The 15,779-nt window shown below is 42.3% G+C and overlaps 1 protein-coding gene across 1 annotated transcript in view; it reads right to left on the reverse strand.

Annotated features, from left to right (window-relative positions):
- The window catches only part of FOXO3 (forkhead box O3), a 150,154-nt gene that overhangs the window by 30,244 nt on the left and 104,131 nt on the right, over nt 1–15,779 (reverse strand). Inside the window, exon 2 of the mRNA XM_054022017.1 lies at nt 1,345–2,786. Within this exon, the coding sequence (XP_053877992.1) occupies nt 1,380–2,786 (1,407 nt within the window). The 3' untranslated portion in view covers nt 1,345–1,379. The remainder of the gene's footprint in view (nt 1–1,344; nt 2,787–15,779) is intronic.

The raw sequence follows: 15,779 nt of genomic DNA on the forward strand, positions 1-15,779 counted from the left end.
ATCGCAGCCGACTTACCCCGCTGTGAGGACCGCGGCAAAATCGACCTCCGCGGCTTCCTGTCGACGGCGCTTATTCCCACCTCCGCTGGTGGAGTAAGAGCGTCGATTAGGGGATCAATTGTCGCGTCCCGACGGGACGCGATAAATCGATCCCTGAGAGGTCGATTTCTACCCGCCAATTCAGGCGGGTAGTGTAGACCTAGCCTTAGTCTCCTCTTTTCCAAGCTGAAAAGTCGTAGCCTCTTTAATCTCTCCTCATATGGGACCTGTTCCAAACCCCTAATCATTTTAGTTACCCTTCTTTGTACCTTTTCTAATGCCAGTATATCTCTTTTAAGATGAGGAGACCACATCTGTACGCAGTATTCAAAATATGGGCGTACCATGGATTTATATAAGGGCAATAAGATATTCTCCGTCTTATTCTCTATCCCTTTTTTAATGATTCCTAACATCCTGTTTGCTTTTTTGACTGCTGCTGCACACTGCGTGGACATCTTCAGAGAACTATCCACGATGGCTCCAAGATCTCTTTCCTGATTAGTTGTAGCTAAATTAGCCCCCATCATATTGTATGTATAGTTGGGGTTATTTTTTCCAATGTGCATTACTTTACATTTATCCACATTAAATTTCATTTGCCATTTTATTGCCCAATCACTTAGTTTTGTGAGATCTTTTTGAAGTTCTTCACAATCTGCTTTGGTCTTAACTATCTTGAGCAGTTTAGTATCATCTGCAAACTTTGCCACCTCACTGTTTACCCCTTTCTCCAGATCATTTATGAATAAGTTGAATAGGATTGGTCCTAGGACTGATCCTTGGGGAACACCACTAGTTACCCCTCTCCATTCTGAAAATTTACCATTTATTCCTACCCTTTGTTCCGTCTTTTAACCAGTTCTCAATCCATGAAAGGATCTTTCTTCCCTCTTATCCCGTGACAACTTAATTTAGAGCCTTTGGTGAGGGACCTTGTCAAAGGCTTTCTGGAAATCTAAGTACACTATGTCCACTGGATCCCCCTTGATCACATGTTTGTTGACCCCTTCAAAGAACTCTAATAGAGGCCCTCAGTGGCAGTGTTGCAGCCGAGGAGAAACTGCCTAATTAGGATCTGGGGGTTAGCCCTGAACTTTGTACTTGAAATCTTTACAACCTTTAGATTTCCCTTCCCTCCCTCAACACCTCCTAAGTTTGTTTATATCACATATATCACAATACATCAAGTTCACCACATATCACATTAATATCATTAATGCACACAAACTATTAACTACTCAGGGTAAATGCCAATAAAAAACAATAAACCAAATATTTTTACCACATCTACAGGACACTGACCTGCTTTGCCCATTTCCCCTTTTCTCAAGGATCCTTCAGCCTGGCACCCAACTCTGTGACGAAGCCTGCTTAGCACCAGTGAAGCTCCCCACATTCAGACTGACAACGTTCTGAGCTGAGATGAGGGAATCGAAGTTAAAATCCAACCCATCTGCATCCATGAGTTCACTGCGGATAATGGACTCCATGTCACATTCCAAGCTTCCATTGAAAATATCCAGGTCCAAATCGCTTGGGAATTTATCATGCCCCATGACTGGAAGGTTCACACTAGTGGAATACAAAGAAGATCCTGAGAGTGAGTCAGAAAGGGTTTGCATAGACTGATTGAGGGGTGACTGCTGCTGGTGTTTGGCCGACCCTAAGTTGTTCGTATCATTTAAGCCCATGTTACTGATGGAATTTGACAAGGCACGACTGCCACCAAGAGAAGAATTCTGAGATTGATGCTGGTGGTGGAGCAGGTTCTGATTGACCAAACTTCCCTGGCTGGACTGAGCAGCAAATGACATCATTGGATCACTACGAAGCATGATACTCCTGCGTGAATTCTGGGCAGACACAGCAGTGCTGGCTTGAGACATGAGTGGATCAGACTGCGTCATCATGACATCACTGTGACTAAGTGACTCAGATGCCAGCAGATCCTGCAGCGTCTGGTTGTTATAATGAGAAATGGAAGAAAAGGTAGCTTGCTTGTTCTCTTGAATGGTCTGCATGGGAGACTGACGAAGGGAATTCAGAGATGATGGTCCAAACACAGCACTGTTGAAATTACTTGATGGAGAACCAAGTCCGGAACCTTTGGAACCATATGGAAAACTGGAGCTTCTTTGCATGAGCCCCCCTGATGGTGACTGCTGGGGAGAGGGGAGCGTTATATTGTCCAAAAGATCATCCATGATGAGGTTATCTGTCAGTCCATCATTCAAGTTCATTGTGCCTGCCATATCAGTCAACCTAGGCAATTCAACAGTACATGGTTTATTTACCGATGGGGACATGCTTGATGGACTATTGTACAGCATTGGAGAAAGTGGAGCATCGTCATCCTGAACGTCATCTAGTTCGGTACTCGCCAATATCGGTGACAAACGGCCACTTATTGTACTGGCATTTGAATTTGTACGAGAGCGGAAATCTGTCCAAGCATCCAGCTCATCACTGCTGCGGGAAGTTGGGCTCCCTGGCCACTTGGAAAGTTGAGACGGGCTGTCCTCGGTAGCTTCTTGTGCAGCTTGCAGGGCTGCCTTTTTCTTAGCTGCTCGGCCTCTGCTCTTTGTGTATTTGTTGCTATTGTCCATTGAAACAGCGCGTCTCCGTGGGGGCTTCCCACCTTTTCCACCATCTGGATTAATCATCCACCAAGAGCTTTTCCCAGTTCCTTCATTCTGTACCCTGATGAATCGACTGTGAAGTGACAAATTATGCCGGATTGAGTTCTGTGGGAAAGGAATACAACAAAAAGTCAGGGCAAGTACCATTTCCTCTGCTAGTCTCATCTCAATCACGCAAGCCCAAAATTAAACGAAACTTTGAAATCCGATCAAAACACTGGGCTGCTCTGGACATTGTGCACTGCTCAGGCAGGGGTCAGATACTGGTTGTAAATCGTGAGCAGGGAGTTCTCCTTGTGCAGAATGCCATGCTGCCGTAAAGCAGAGCCAACTCCTGTGCCAGCTTCTCTGCCCTCACCCCTCCTCACCCTTGACATAGAGAGCACTTCCAGGGAGAAGGAATGTGGCAGAGCTCCACTCTGCTGTGCCCATCCTCCACTGGTGTAACCATCACCCGTGCTAGAGACTGCAGGACGAGGGAGCTGCAACTGACACCCTGACAACCCACCCTTCCCCTGGGCTGTAGGTTGCTCATACTTCCAAATCATTCAACAGCAACAAACAAACAAACAAACAAACAAACAAAAAGCCGCATCAACAACTGCTAAGCCCTGGTCGAGCTGTACCGCTTCTATTTTTCACTGAATAAAATGTCCTGCATACAGATTAAATTATCAGTTACTATTGTTCCAACTCTCTCAAAATGAGAACTGCAAACACTTCAATAAAGGTGATTGAAAGGCTGTCTACTCTCATTGCAGCTTCTGTAAGTACCTTTGTATTCTTTACTGAAATGCAATTTTATACATGTATTATAACAATACTCCAGTGCAAATCACAACTGCTTTCCTTCCTCCTCCTATAGAACTGCACACTGGAGGTGGGATGTACTTTTTCTTTCCATTGTTGGAATTTGAATTATATATTCAGGGTAGCTGGTCTGTTGCTCCCCGTACCCACAGCATCCTCATAGTCTCCCAAAGTTGGAATGCCATTATGCACGATAAGATCATAAGCACCGCAGGCTGCTAGTAACAGAAATCTAGAGTACCCATAAAAGGTCCAATGAATCCCAAATCCTGCCAGGTGCCATCAGAACACTGGGTACAAGAAATGAAAAACAGTACTGTATTCTGCGTATGCATTCTCAAAAAAGTGGCGTGACTTCACACTATGATGATTGAACCCAGTACAAAATCCCGAGAGAGACCCAGAAAACTAACTCCCAATAACTCACGTAAAATGACACCAGACTTACACAAGTGTAACTGAGATCAAAATCTCACTCTAGATCCTCTGCTTAAAATACAGCTAAAAAGACCATAAGAAATTTGCTAATAAGAATTTGTATGTTTTTTTATTTTATGCGCAAGTTAAAGAGTTTTGGAGCTATGCCATATTATTTTGGCAAACCAGTTGTACTAATGCTGTATGTTAAATTTGAACAAGTTTTAAGTCATAGATGTTTTTAAAATATTGGCAAACATCAGCTGTATCTTTGTGGAGGATACAAATACATGTGTTCCACCAGCATGTTTTAAAAAGAGAAAGTCAACAGTCTCTCATTGTAACCAAACAAGCCAGAATAAGTGTTTTCCATTTACAATGCACTGAAGGGATTCCAGTTTCAATTGGACAAAGAACACACACAACCAAACAATTATTCATAAACACATTAGCATTCATACTATTAACATAAAGGGATGTTTGACGTAAGTGAACTGAAGACACATTGGCTGTGTGAAGAAATGTAGCCCAGATTTTTTTTTTCCATTTTGTTGATGGTAAATACATTTTTTTCATGTTGTATTTTTGGTCAGTTTCAGGACTGACCTTCCCCGCCCCACCTCTCTCAAATTCTTCTCACACATGGACAGCAGAAACATTCTTGTTTACCACTCATGAAAAAGAAAAATTAAACTACAAAACAGGAGTTGTTCTTTTTAAACAATTTGCACAGCATAACAAACAAGACTCCATAATGACACTAAAGTTCCGTTTGTATCAGCACCTCAATTATACACTCTTATATTTCCAAGGGACTATAATACCTTGAAAAAATTATTTTGGGTTCATTCTCAGCATAAAAGTTCCTCAGTCTACCCAGGAGGGAATTTTTTTATTATTGAATTAGTGAGATTATAACTATATTTAGGGTCTGGCAGAAATAGGTTTTAAATTATATTAACCAGATGCCACTACCCACTTTCCCACTCTCCCCCAACAGGGCTCTTAAATAAATCATTTGAGTTTTTAAAATTTAACTAACATTTCCTACCTGATGCTCCAATCCTGCAACTGGGTCCATGTGGATGGATTCTTATGCCCATGCCTTGCTGGCTTCAATGGGGCTCTGTGCAGGAAGTATTTATGTTTGTCCACATGGATCCAGTTGTAGGATCAGGCCTAACTAGGGTTGCCAACTTTCTAATCACACAAAACCGAAAACTCTTGCCCCGCACCCGCCCCTCCCCTTCGCCGAGGCCCTGCCACCTGCTCACTCCATCCCCTCCTCTCTGTCACTTATTCTCCTCCACCCTCATTCACTCACTCATTTTCACTGGGCTGGGGCACGTGGTTGGGGTGTGGGAGGGGGTTAAGGCTCTGGTTGGGGGTGTGGGCTCCGGGGTGGGGCCAGAAATGGGAGATTCAGAGTGTGGGAGGGGCTCTGGGTTGGGGCCAGCGATGAGGGGTTTGGGGTGCAGGAGGGAGCTCCAGTCAGGGGCTGAGAGGTTCGGAATGTGGGAGGGAGCTCCAGGCTGAGGCAGGAGGTTGAGGTGCGAGGGGGTGTGTTTGGTGTGTGGGCTCCTGGAGGGAGTTTGGGTACAGGATGGGCTCAGGGCTGGGGCAGAGGTGCGGGGTGTGTGTGTGTGCAGGGTGCAGGCTCAGGGAGGGAGTTTGGGTGTAGGAGGGGGTGAGGGGTGCGGGCTCTAAGAGGGAGTTTGGGTGTAGGGGGGCTCAGGCTGGGGCAGAGGGTTGGGGTGCAGGGAGCAGGCTCCGCAGGTGGTGCTTACCTCGGGGAGCTCCCTGAAAGCAGCGACATCCCTCGGCTCCTAGGTATAGGGGCCGCTAGGCGGCTCTGTGCTGCCTCCACCCGCAGGGAACTGTGGCCAATGGGAGCTGCAGAGCCAGAGTGGGGGCAGCACATGGATCCCCCTGGCCATCCCTCCACTTAGGAGCCAGAGGGACATATTGCCTGCCAGCCTCACCAACCAGACTTTTAATGGCCCAGTCAGCAGTGTTGACCAGGGTCCCTTTTTGACTGGGCTTTCCGGTCGAAAACCAGACACTTGGCAACCCTAGGCCTAACTGCACACAAACAGTAAGAAAAAGTCACTCAGAACCACTATAACAAGAGCACAACAAAGCCTGGACACACAAGTAAACTGGCCAGTGATTATGCTAAAGAAAACAATCTTCTTACGGAAGGAAACCAGTAAAGAAAACAAGAGTTGGTATGTAAATGGCACTTTATGTAACTTAAGACATACAAACAAACTGCCTGAAATATCAGTCGCCACCCATTTTCAATGCAAAAGCATTGCACTGATGTTTGCCAGCTCTAACCATATCACATAAATCCCTGACATGCAAAATGCTGAGTGGCCTCACTTGCATTGACTTCATGGAGTAGAGAGAATTTAGCAGCTTACAGGATCAGGTCCTAAATGTGTGGGGGTGGGAAGGGGGAAGGAGATGTAATTTGCATTTTTATATGGATCATCATCTCTTTGAGACAGTGTTGGTATTACAGAAATAAAAAAATAAAATAATTTTTCCACTGAAAATTGGTGGTTATGAGAAATCCAAGCAGTTTGTTTTCATTTAAGTTACACAAAGTGCTATTTACATACCAGCTCTGGTTTTCCTTTACTGGGTTTCTGTAAGAAGATTGTTTTCTATAGCATAATTGCTGCCAATTTACTTTTGTGTCCCACCCCACTGCCACCCTGCTCCTCTCATGACTCTCTGCTTCCATAAACAAAGGGATCTCCCATTCCCCTTTCAAATACTTCCTTAAAACAAATTTATTTTGTGTAGCCTTTCCACATTACGCTCCTCACAATGTCGTGATACCTTCTGTCCCATGTATCACATCTATCCAAGTTGGACTGAATTCTGGCCTGATCCTGCTAGTCTTTCTCTTGTTAGCATTCCCACTAAAGTCAATGTGACTGATTATTCTCATGAGCAAAGGCTATAGAATCTGTCCATCAGCTTGTAAAGTGAGAGTGACCCTCTCTGTTACAGGATTTCTGAAGTGTCACGTGGACTTATATCACTGTCATAAAAAATGTAAAAGATTCTGAAAAGAATATTCACTCACAAAAATCTGCATTCGAAATATATCATCCTTGTGACAAACCACAAAGGGACCTCCCCCAGGAAAATGCCAAGTGAGGATTAAATCCGACTCCCATTCAAATCAATTGGAGTTTTGCCTTTGATGCGAATGGGAGCAGGATTAGGCTATTAAGATGAAAATGTAACAAATCATTCCACGCCCAATGAGATGCTTTAAAGATACTACAATGGCACTCTCATGGCACTGTACTGGAGGATATATGCATGAGACAGATGCTAATCATGTTGTTTAATGAATCAGTGGAATGGGGCTCAGATACCTCAGTGATGGGCGCAATATAAGGATCTGGATAAGAACAGAATAGAAAAAATATGGTGCATTCCTCCCTTTATTGTCTACGGTGCCCAAAGTGTACTATATGATTTATTAACAGATAGAATATGTGGTCCTTACAGTTTAAAATCAAATGTATACAGTACTTATGTGTATGTATAGGTGCCTAGCACAACAGGGCCCCAATCCCTCAATGGGGATCTAGGCACTTCTGCGCTACAAATAGTAAATAATAAAAATAATAGATTCAACACAAAAAGGAAGAACAAAAGGAAAGATGCCATGAGAGAAAGATGGTGGTAAGACAATAAGAAAATGCTGAGGCTTTGTTTGGCTGCACACTTCTCAAAGTTACAGGCGACTCAATTATTTGAACATTGGTGTTAGTGATTATGGATTTTAGTGGGTGGGAAAGGCTGAGATGGGTACTGAGCAGAATTGGAGCTGGGACAGGTTGTGGTGTTCCTGATGAGATGCATGATAAGCAGGGGGAGTGAGGCTGGACAGCAAGAGGGCATGAGGTCAGAGAGTCAGTAAGATGTTAGGAGCAACTGGAGATGCCACTGTCAAGATGAAAAGTCCAGGAAGAAGAGAGTCCAGATGAAGTCAGGAGGCTGCTGCGTCTGAACCTTGGCTCTTGCTGCTGCAAGTGGCTAAAGAACTCTGTTGGGATTTCTGGGGGGAGAGGGAAGACCTTTTATAGACCTTTCCAGGAAGGAGAAGTCTGGTGGAGGTGGGCCACACGGGTGGGAGGAAATGCTTGGGGCCTGAAACTCATCTAGTGGAGCTATGAAAGTGCGGATGGAGTGTCAAATTCTCTTCCTTGGTTCCTTTGCTGTCTGCTTTCTTCTGTCTGTTATTATCTCAACCTTTAATTTTTCATATATTGTAGTTTTGTATGTGAAAAGGACAGAATGCTGTATGCTAGGACAGGACCCATTAGCATACAATGGTCCATTCATAATGAATCAGCAGACCAGTGCTCAGATCAACAGCACTGACGGAGGTAATACTTTTATAGAACCCAGAGCTATATTTTCAAATGTTAATGAGTAAACTTTTATCCACTGCACAAAACTTCCTTAAATCAGTCCTTCAAAAAATCAGCTATGTTTTGCTCTAGAAAATGAATGTACAGTACCTATTATGTCCTGATAACTTATTTCTCTGACCATTTTTTGATAGGATTACAAAACGGTAGGATTGCATACAGGGCATTTTATCATTTCCAAAATATTATATACCAGACATGATATAGACACCTAACTGCTCCTTGCCGCAAAGGCTTGCAATTGTAAAGTATTTCAGCATTTTATCCTCATCAAGCAAAACTGGCAGATCCCCATGTCTTTAAAAATGCAAGAATTTCCCCGCCCCTCCTAGCCAGTGTCTGTTTCAGTCTCTTCCAAACTGTGTTTACCTTGTGGAGCCCGTCCATTAACTCAGACACCAGCTGCAAGTGCTTCCACAGGAATACAGAGACTTTTTTGTCTGGAAGCAACATATGGTATCAATTTATCATTCTCAACAACGCAACAAGGAATCCACTCACTTTAAAAATAAAAAGAGAGTTGTGTAACTTAAATCTTCAAAGCCCCCCCTCCCTTTTATTTAAAAAAAAAGTCTGAAAATTATCAACAACGCAACAAGGAATCCACTCACTTAAAAATAAAAAGAGAGTTGTGTAACTTAACTCTTAAAAGCCCCTGTTTAAAAAAAAAAAAGCCTGAAGATTAGCATGATGAGGTACAGCTGGTGAATGCTGAGACTAAGTTACATGTCCCTCAAATAATTCTACTAGTCTGCTGAGGCATGATTTCCCTTTATAAAAGCTGTGTTGACCCTTCCCCAACAAATCCTGTTTATCTACGTGTCTGATAATTCTCTTCTTCAATTTGTTCTTCAATTAGTTTCAATTTGCCTGGTACCGAAGTTAGTGTTACAGGATCACCTCTGGAATATTTTTTAAAAATCAGTATTGCATTAGCTATCCGCCTCTCCCCTGTTACAGAAGCTGATTTAAATGATAGGATACATACCACAGTTAGTAGTTCTGCAATTTCATATTTGAGTTTCTTTGGAACTCTTGGGTGAGTACCACTTGGTCCTGGTGATTTATTACTGTTTAATTTATCAATTTGTTCCAAAACTTCCTCTATTGATACCTCAATCTGGGACAGTTACCTAAAAAGGATGGCTCAGGGAAGGAATCTCCCTCATATCCTCTGCAGTGAAGACCGATGCGAAGAATTCATTTAACTTCTTTGCAATGGCCTTCTCTTCCTTGAGTGCTCTTTCAGCATCTCGATCCTCTAGTGGCCTAACTGATTGTTTGGCAGGCTTCCTGCTTCTGATGTACTTAAAAACTTTTTGCTGTTAGTTTTTGTGTCTTTTGCTAGTTGTTCTTCAAATTCTTTTGTTCTTTTTTGCCTGCCTAATTATACTTTTACACTTTCCTTGTCAGAGTATATGCTCCTTTTTATTTTCCACATTAGGATTTGACTTTTAATTTTTTAAAAGATGTGTTTTTGCCTTTAACCACCTCTTTTACACACTGTTGTTTTACTCGGTGAAGAGCCAACTTGTTAGCGTTGGAAGGACCTTTCCTACATAGCTCCACAGGACTGCCGTGTTCCTCTGGTTCAAGAAATTTAAAAGATCCAAAGAATTCAAGAACATTTTATCTTCTCTGTCCCTGTTTTCCTTTAAGAATCCAGGGACATGCAACACAATAACTAGTGTTAATGCATTGCAGACGCAGAGAAACCAAGCACTCAGAAGTAAAAGTTCAAATTGAGCTTTCTCCCACATTAACTCAGCCATGTTACACATATGTAATGTTTTTATTTCCTGTGTTTCTTGTTGAATATAAACCTATTTTTAAAATATATTCCTGCTTGTTATTAATGTTTACCTAAACAGTTAAAGTTGCAGGGGGAAAAAATACAAAATTGGAGATTTCTTCACATTTCAGTGCTTGATTTCTCAATCTGAAACACTGCATTAGTGCTAGATTTTCTATTCTATATTCTCTCCGTAAATTGTGTATCTGCATGAAATATAGATATTACAAACACACACACAAACTGAAATGTTCTTGATATAGTTTCATTTTCTAGTTTCAATATCTGATGAAATCTGTGAGTCAGAGTCACAAGAGATGTTCAGTACATGCAGTGAAAGAACAGCACTGTCACCAAAGTGAGAGCAGCAGCTCTTTAGACACAGTTAACAATGGTTATTGCACTTAAAAGTTCTGAGCAGAAATAAAGTAAAAGTGAGCCATGGGCTCCTTTCTGCTAGCCCCAGATGCTGGGATGACCCACGCACACCTTTCTGTAGAAAAAACCCAGCAGAAGAGAAAAAAGTCAGCTGGAACTCTGAAAAGTTTGCTTTGTGGAACCCTTCTTAGTCTCTCAAGAGAGCGGTAGTTCTGACTGTAGTTTTAAGGGAGGAGCCAGGAGACAGCCTTGCTGCAATTAGCTCTCTCCCCCACGCACATCTTTCCTCCTACTCTTCGAAATGGCAGAGGGCATCGAGGGGATAATTAGAACTGCTTGAAGCAACATTCATTGGAGTGAAGATTTACACTCCAAAATCTGCAGTGGTCAGATATGACACTACCCTACAGAACTCTGTCTACCCGAAAGTGAGGATCCCAACTGTGCCATATTGTGATGGGAAAATTTACTTAGAGCAGGGGAAACTAGCTCCCCTACTTCACATGCACTTTCTGCTTGCTTTTGCCCCCTTACACCAGCATAAGGGGAAAGAAACTCACATGCGTAGGAGATTTACTCACTCCAGATTTAGCTGCTGAAATGGACTTCTGACACAGTTTGAAAGTATAGGTACAAGAGGGAAGTCACATCAAAACAGTCATATCAGTTAATTAGATAAATATATATTTAATAAAATGTTTTACACAATAACATTATCATTAAAACATGCTGCTGCCCTGTTCTTTGAAAACACTGACATTTTAAACGACTATTCTAACAACAACAAAAACTGGTTAAAAGAGTCTGGGAATTGGCTGAACACATCACACTTCCAGTTAGCAGCAAAATTTCCAGTTATTTTACAGAGAGCCATCCAATGACCGCAGGAGGACTCAAATAACTAACATTTGTTTTGCTTTTAGTAGAGCATGCTGGTTTCAGTTTACTTTTTTCCACTGAGTGGGGGAAGGGAGTGAAGTAAATCTCAACAATGTAAATAATGTAATTTTAGAGAACGACCAAACAGCAAAAAGTCAGAGGATTAAGGGGGAAAAAAAAAAAAAAAAAAGCAGAAACAACCTCTCACCCTAAAAAAAACCAACATCCTAAATGTGCTGAAAAGTGAAGTAAACTTCATGAAGAGAGATGGCAACGGCTGTGCGACATTTATTTTTTCAGATTTAGAAATTGTCTCAGTAGCCTATTTCCCAGCTGTTTTTGTTCTTGGAGGAGTACAGAGAACATTCCATTCCACACAGCCAAACCTGTGCTTCCGGCACACATTGGACTTTGGAAGCAGCTCTCAGAAGGTTTTTTTTTTCCCTTTTGGCTGAGCACTCCGGCAATTCCTGTCAATATTATAAAACTGCACATGCACACACGCACGCTTTAACATCCTTTATTTTTACACAGTATTCTATCTGCATCCACACACACACACGAAACAAACTAATTTAATCAGGAGTTGAAGAGGGGGCTTGCAAACAAGAGCTCATTATCCAACCCTGTCCAGACACATTATACACCTTTACCTTGATATAACGCGACCTGATATAACACGAATTCGGATATAACGCGGTAAAGCAGCGCTCCGGGGGGGCGGGGCTGCACACTCTGGCGGATCAAAGCAAGTTCAATATAACACAGTTTCACCTATAACTCGGTAAGATTTTTTGGCTCCCGAGGACAGCGTTATATCGGGGTAGAGGTGTATCAGTGGGTCTCAAACTTTTTTACTGGCAACCCCTTTCACATCGCAAGCCTCTGAGTGCGACCCCCCTAATAAATTAAACACACTTTTTAATATATTTAACACCATTATAAATGCTGGAGGCAAATGGGGTTTGGGGTGGAGATTGACAGCTCGCGACCCCTCATGTAATGATCTCGTGACCCCCTGAGGGGTCCCAATCCCCAGTTTGAGAACCCCTGCACTATATCATGAATCCAAATACTTCAAGATCACAACATTATTTTCAATTACAAATAAAAATTTGCTATCAGGGTTTGATCTTGCAAGGTACCTAATGACATGTTAAGTGTCCTCTATTGCCATTGAAGCCAATGAGTTTTGAGTGCAGTCAGCTATGATCTAGATCAGGGATTGGCAATCTTTGGCACACGGCTTGCCAGGAGCCGGGCTGGTTTGTTTACCTATCTGCATACGCAGGTTCGGCCGATTGCGGCTCCCACTGGCCGCGGTTTGCCGCTCCACACCAAAGGGGGCTGCGGGAAGCGGCACAGGCCGAGGGATGTGCTGGCCTCCGCTTCCTGCAGCCCCCATTGGCCTGGAGCGGCGAACCGTGGCCAGTGGGAGCCGCGATCGGCCGAACCTGTGGACACGGCAGGTAAACAAACTGGCCCGGCTGCGTGCCAAAGGTGGCCGATCCCTGATCTAGATAGATTCCCCTCCTGGCAAGACAGGCCCTACATTTGGATACATTAAAATCTTTTCTGATATATATCACAGCCCAGTAATAAAATCCCTATTTGAAAACTTAATTTGAACAAAATTCAAAAATGAAAAATTTCCAGTTCACATTGTATTTAAAAAAATATATTTTTCAAACTTTAAAAATCATATCCAAGGGTAAAGAAACTGAGGGATCCAGGTTTTTACATTTATTAGCAGGTATTATAGAGAAGAAAAAGGATTAGGAATGAAAACACCCACAAATAGCCATTCTGTTAAACAGAATCTTAAAAATTATGGGATAAACTCATCTCTGGTGTGACTATTATTTTCAACAGAGTTGCAGCAGGTTTGAATTTGGCTGTGTATGCTGTCCTCCAACAGGTCTGGTTAAACAACAAGTAGCTGTATCTTGTAGAAAGTTTGCTGACAACTGCTAAACTGAGCTGCCCTGTAAAAATATTTTGATAAATGAAAATGGGCCTGATAGTGAACTCACAGCCATGTAAATATAGAGTATCTCCATTGAAGGAAATGATTTTACACTGAGATAAAACTAGTGAAGTAAGGGTATGTTTACAGTGCAACTAAAAAACCCACGGCAGGCCCATGCCAGCTCACTATAGGGCTGTTTAATTGTTGTGTAGAACTTTGTGCTCTAGCTGGAGCCCAAGCTCTGGGACCCCATCCACCCCCATGGGGCCCCAGAGCTCATGCTCCAGCCCAAGCCCGATGGTCTATACTGCAATTAAACAGCCCCTTAGCCAGAGCCCCACAAGCCCCAGTCATCTGGCCCTGGCCAGCTGCTGGTGTCTAACTGCAGTGTAGACATACCCTGAGAAGTAAACCAGGCCAGTTCAGATTACCGGGGTCACTGCAGTGAAGGTGGAGTTTGATTTGCCAATATAAAAAGCTTGATTTGGGGGGGTCTGATATCTTTGCTGTTTCAATTGTCATTTGGAATTACTGGATGCAATGTATGTTGTTTTTTCATATCTGCAGATACACTTTTTGTAAATGTGGTTAGAAACAAAAAGGCTGAAGAGAACACCATCCATTTTGCAGACACTGTAGGCAGTCTTTTGGGTGGATTCCTATTGATTAGTACAATGTTTTTATCAATTTATATTTTATTAATCTTTTGGTATTTTGGAAAACAATTAAGTGTTTAGAAATAGTTTGTGCATCAGGTGCTGCAACATGGATGGTGCTCAAAGTCCCACAGATCTGGGCAATTGTTATATATAGCCCATATTGTGAGATACACCCCATATTGTCTTTTTTACAGTTGATATAACAGACTGGGCTAGAGCACAGCACACAGAACACTGACTATCGAAGCACTCTGCTGTCAGGATCAAGGCCCAGTGTCGTTTGAGTGGATGAAGAAGCCACCAAAAACATCCCCCTCTGTGCACTACTTGGGGGGCGGCGGGGAGAAGAGGGAGGTTCCCGCACCGTCAGCCAAATGGGGAGGGATGGAGTTGCCAATCCCCTCTTAGCAGACAAGAGGTGGAGGAGGAGGAGGATAGAGCAATGTATTCTACAGCACAGTGGGCCTGAACTTTGTGACCAATCCCGCTACCCAAGGGTGTGCACACTCGCACTGAATTCTTCTCCAGCAAAACAGAAATTATGGAATAGTGAGAAATATGTGGAGAAATATTTACTAATGTATTTTACTGTCTATTATAGCATCAACTGTTATGCATTATAACCCTTAATTAATCAAAGTCTTCTGTATCTGATGCATGTATTCTCTATGCATTTCAGGCAGCTGCAGAATTTTCATTAGGTCACGGTTGGTTGGGGAATGGGGAGGGGCCTTGCTGCAGAATTTAGGTTTCTGTAGTTTTCTGCACTTGGTTGAAATGGGTGGACCCTGACAATTTGGTGCTATTACAGCTTAAAACCCTTACACATTACACATCCTTCAGTAAACTATTATTCACCAATCTTTTCTATAAGAGGGTTGTACAGTAAGTATACTCCCGTTAATCCGAAATCCATTTATCTGAACCTCCAATTATCCGAATCCCTTTATATGTATGTTCTTGTTTCCTGATTTTGGTCATTGATTCATTTTTAATGTTTATGTCCAAGAATCAGAGTGTGCGTGTGCTGGAAGAGTGGTGTTACTATAGTTGAGATTTGCTAACAATCCTAAATCGACCCTCAGTTCTAGAAAAGCTTGATTTTTTACTAAAATGATCAACAGTGAAAGAGTTAATGTAGATATAAAAGCAATCATCATTAGTGTTCAGATTTAACTCACTGAGATGAATAGGAGGAACTCACTGCTCACGGAGCTCTGTTTGTCTGTCTGCTGACTCAATGAGGCGGCTCTGCACGGATCTCACACAAAACGTTTTCTTCACAACAAAAAGGATTGAAATGATTTCTTTTCAAAACAAAGCTTTAATTTCTGTAGTAACCATGGAGATCCCCAAAGATGTTGATACGATGAACTATTGTACAGAAACTCTGAATCCCTATCAATGATCAATGTAATGAGCATGTATGTCTTTTATTTTTCTTTTAAAAATAGTTATTACTTAAAATGTTTTCCCCATGATAACCTCTGAGATTATATCACATTATGTTTATATAGCACCTTAATAGGAAAGTACAATTCTCCCTCTCAATTCAAGAAAGTCCCAGGAAAAGAGCAGGCACACACATCACTAATCACAATATTATTCAGTACAGTAACACTCAAAAATAGTTACCCTGTTCACCATGAGTTCGATCCAATGCCCACTGAAATTAATGAAAGAATTCTAATAGACTTGAATGATCTTTGGGCTGGGCATCATGTAAACATT

Source organism: Malaclemys terrapin, chromosome 3 (assembly GCF_027887155.1).
Source record: "Malaclemys terrapin pileata isolate rMalTer1 chromosome 3, rMalTer1.hap1, whole genome shotgun sequence".
Lineage (NCBI taxonomy): Eukaryota > Metazoa > Chordata > Testudines > Emydidae > Malaclemys > Malaclemys terrapin.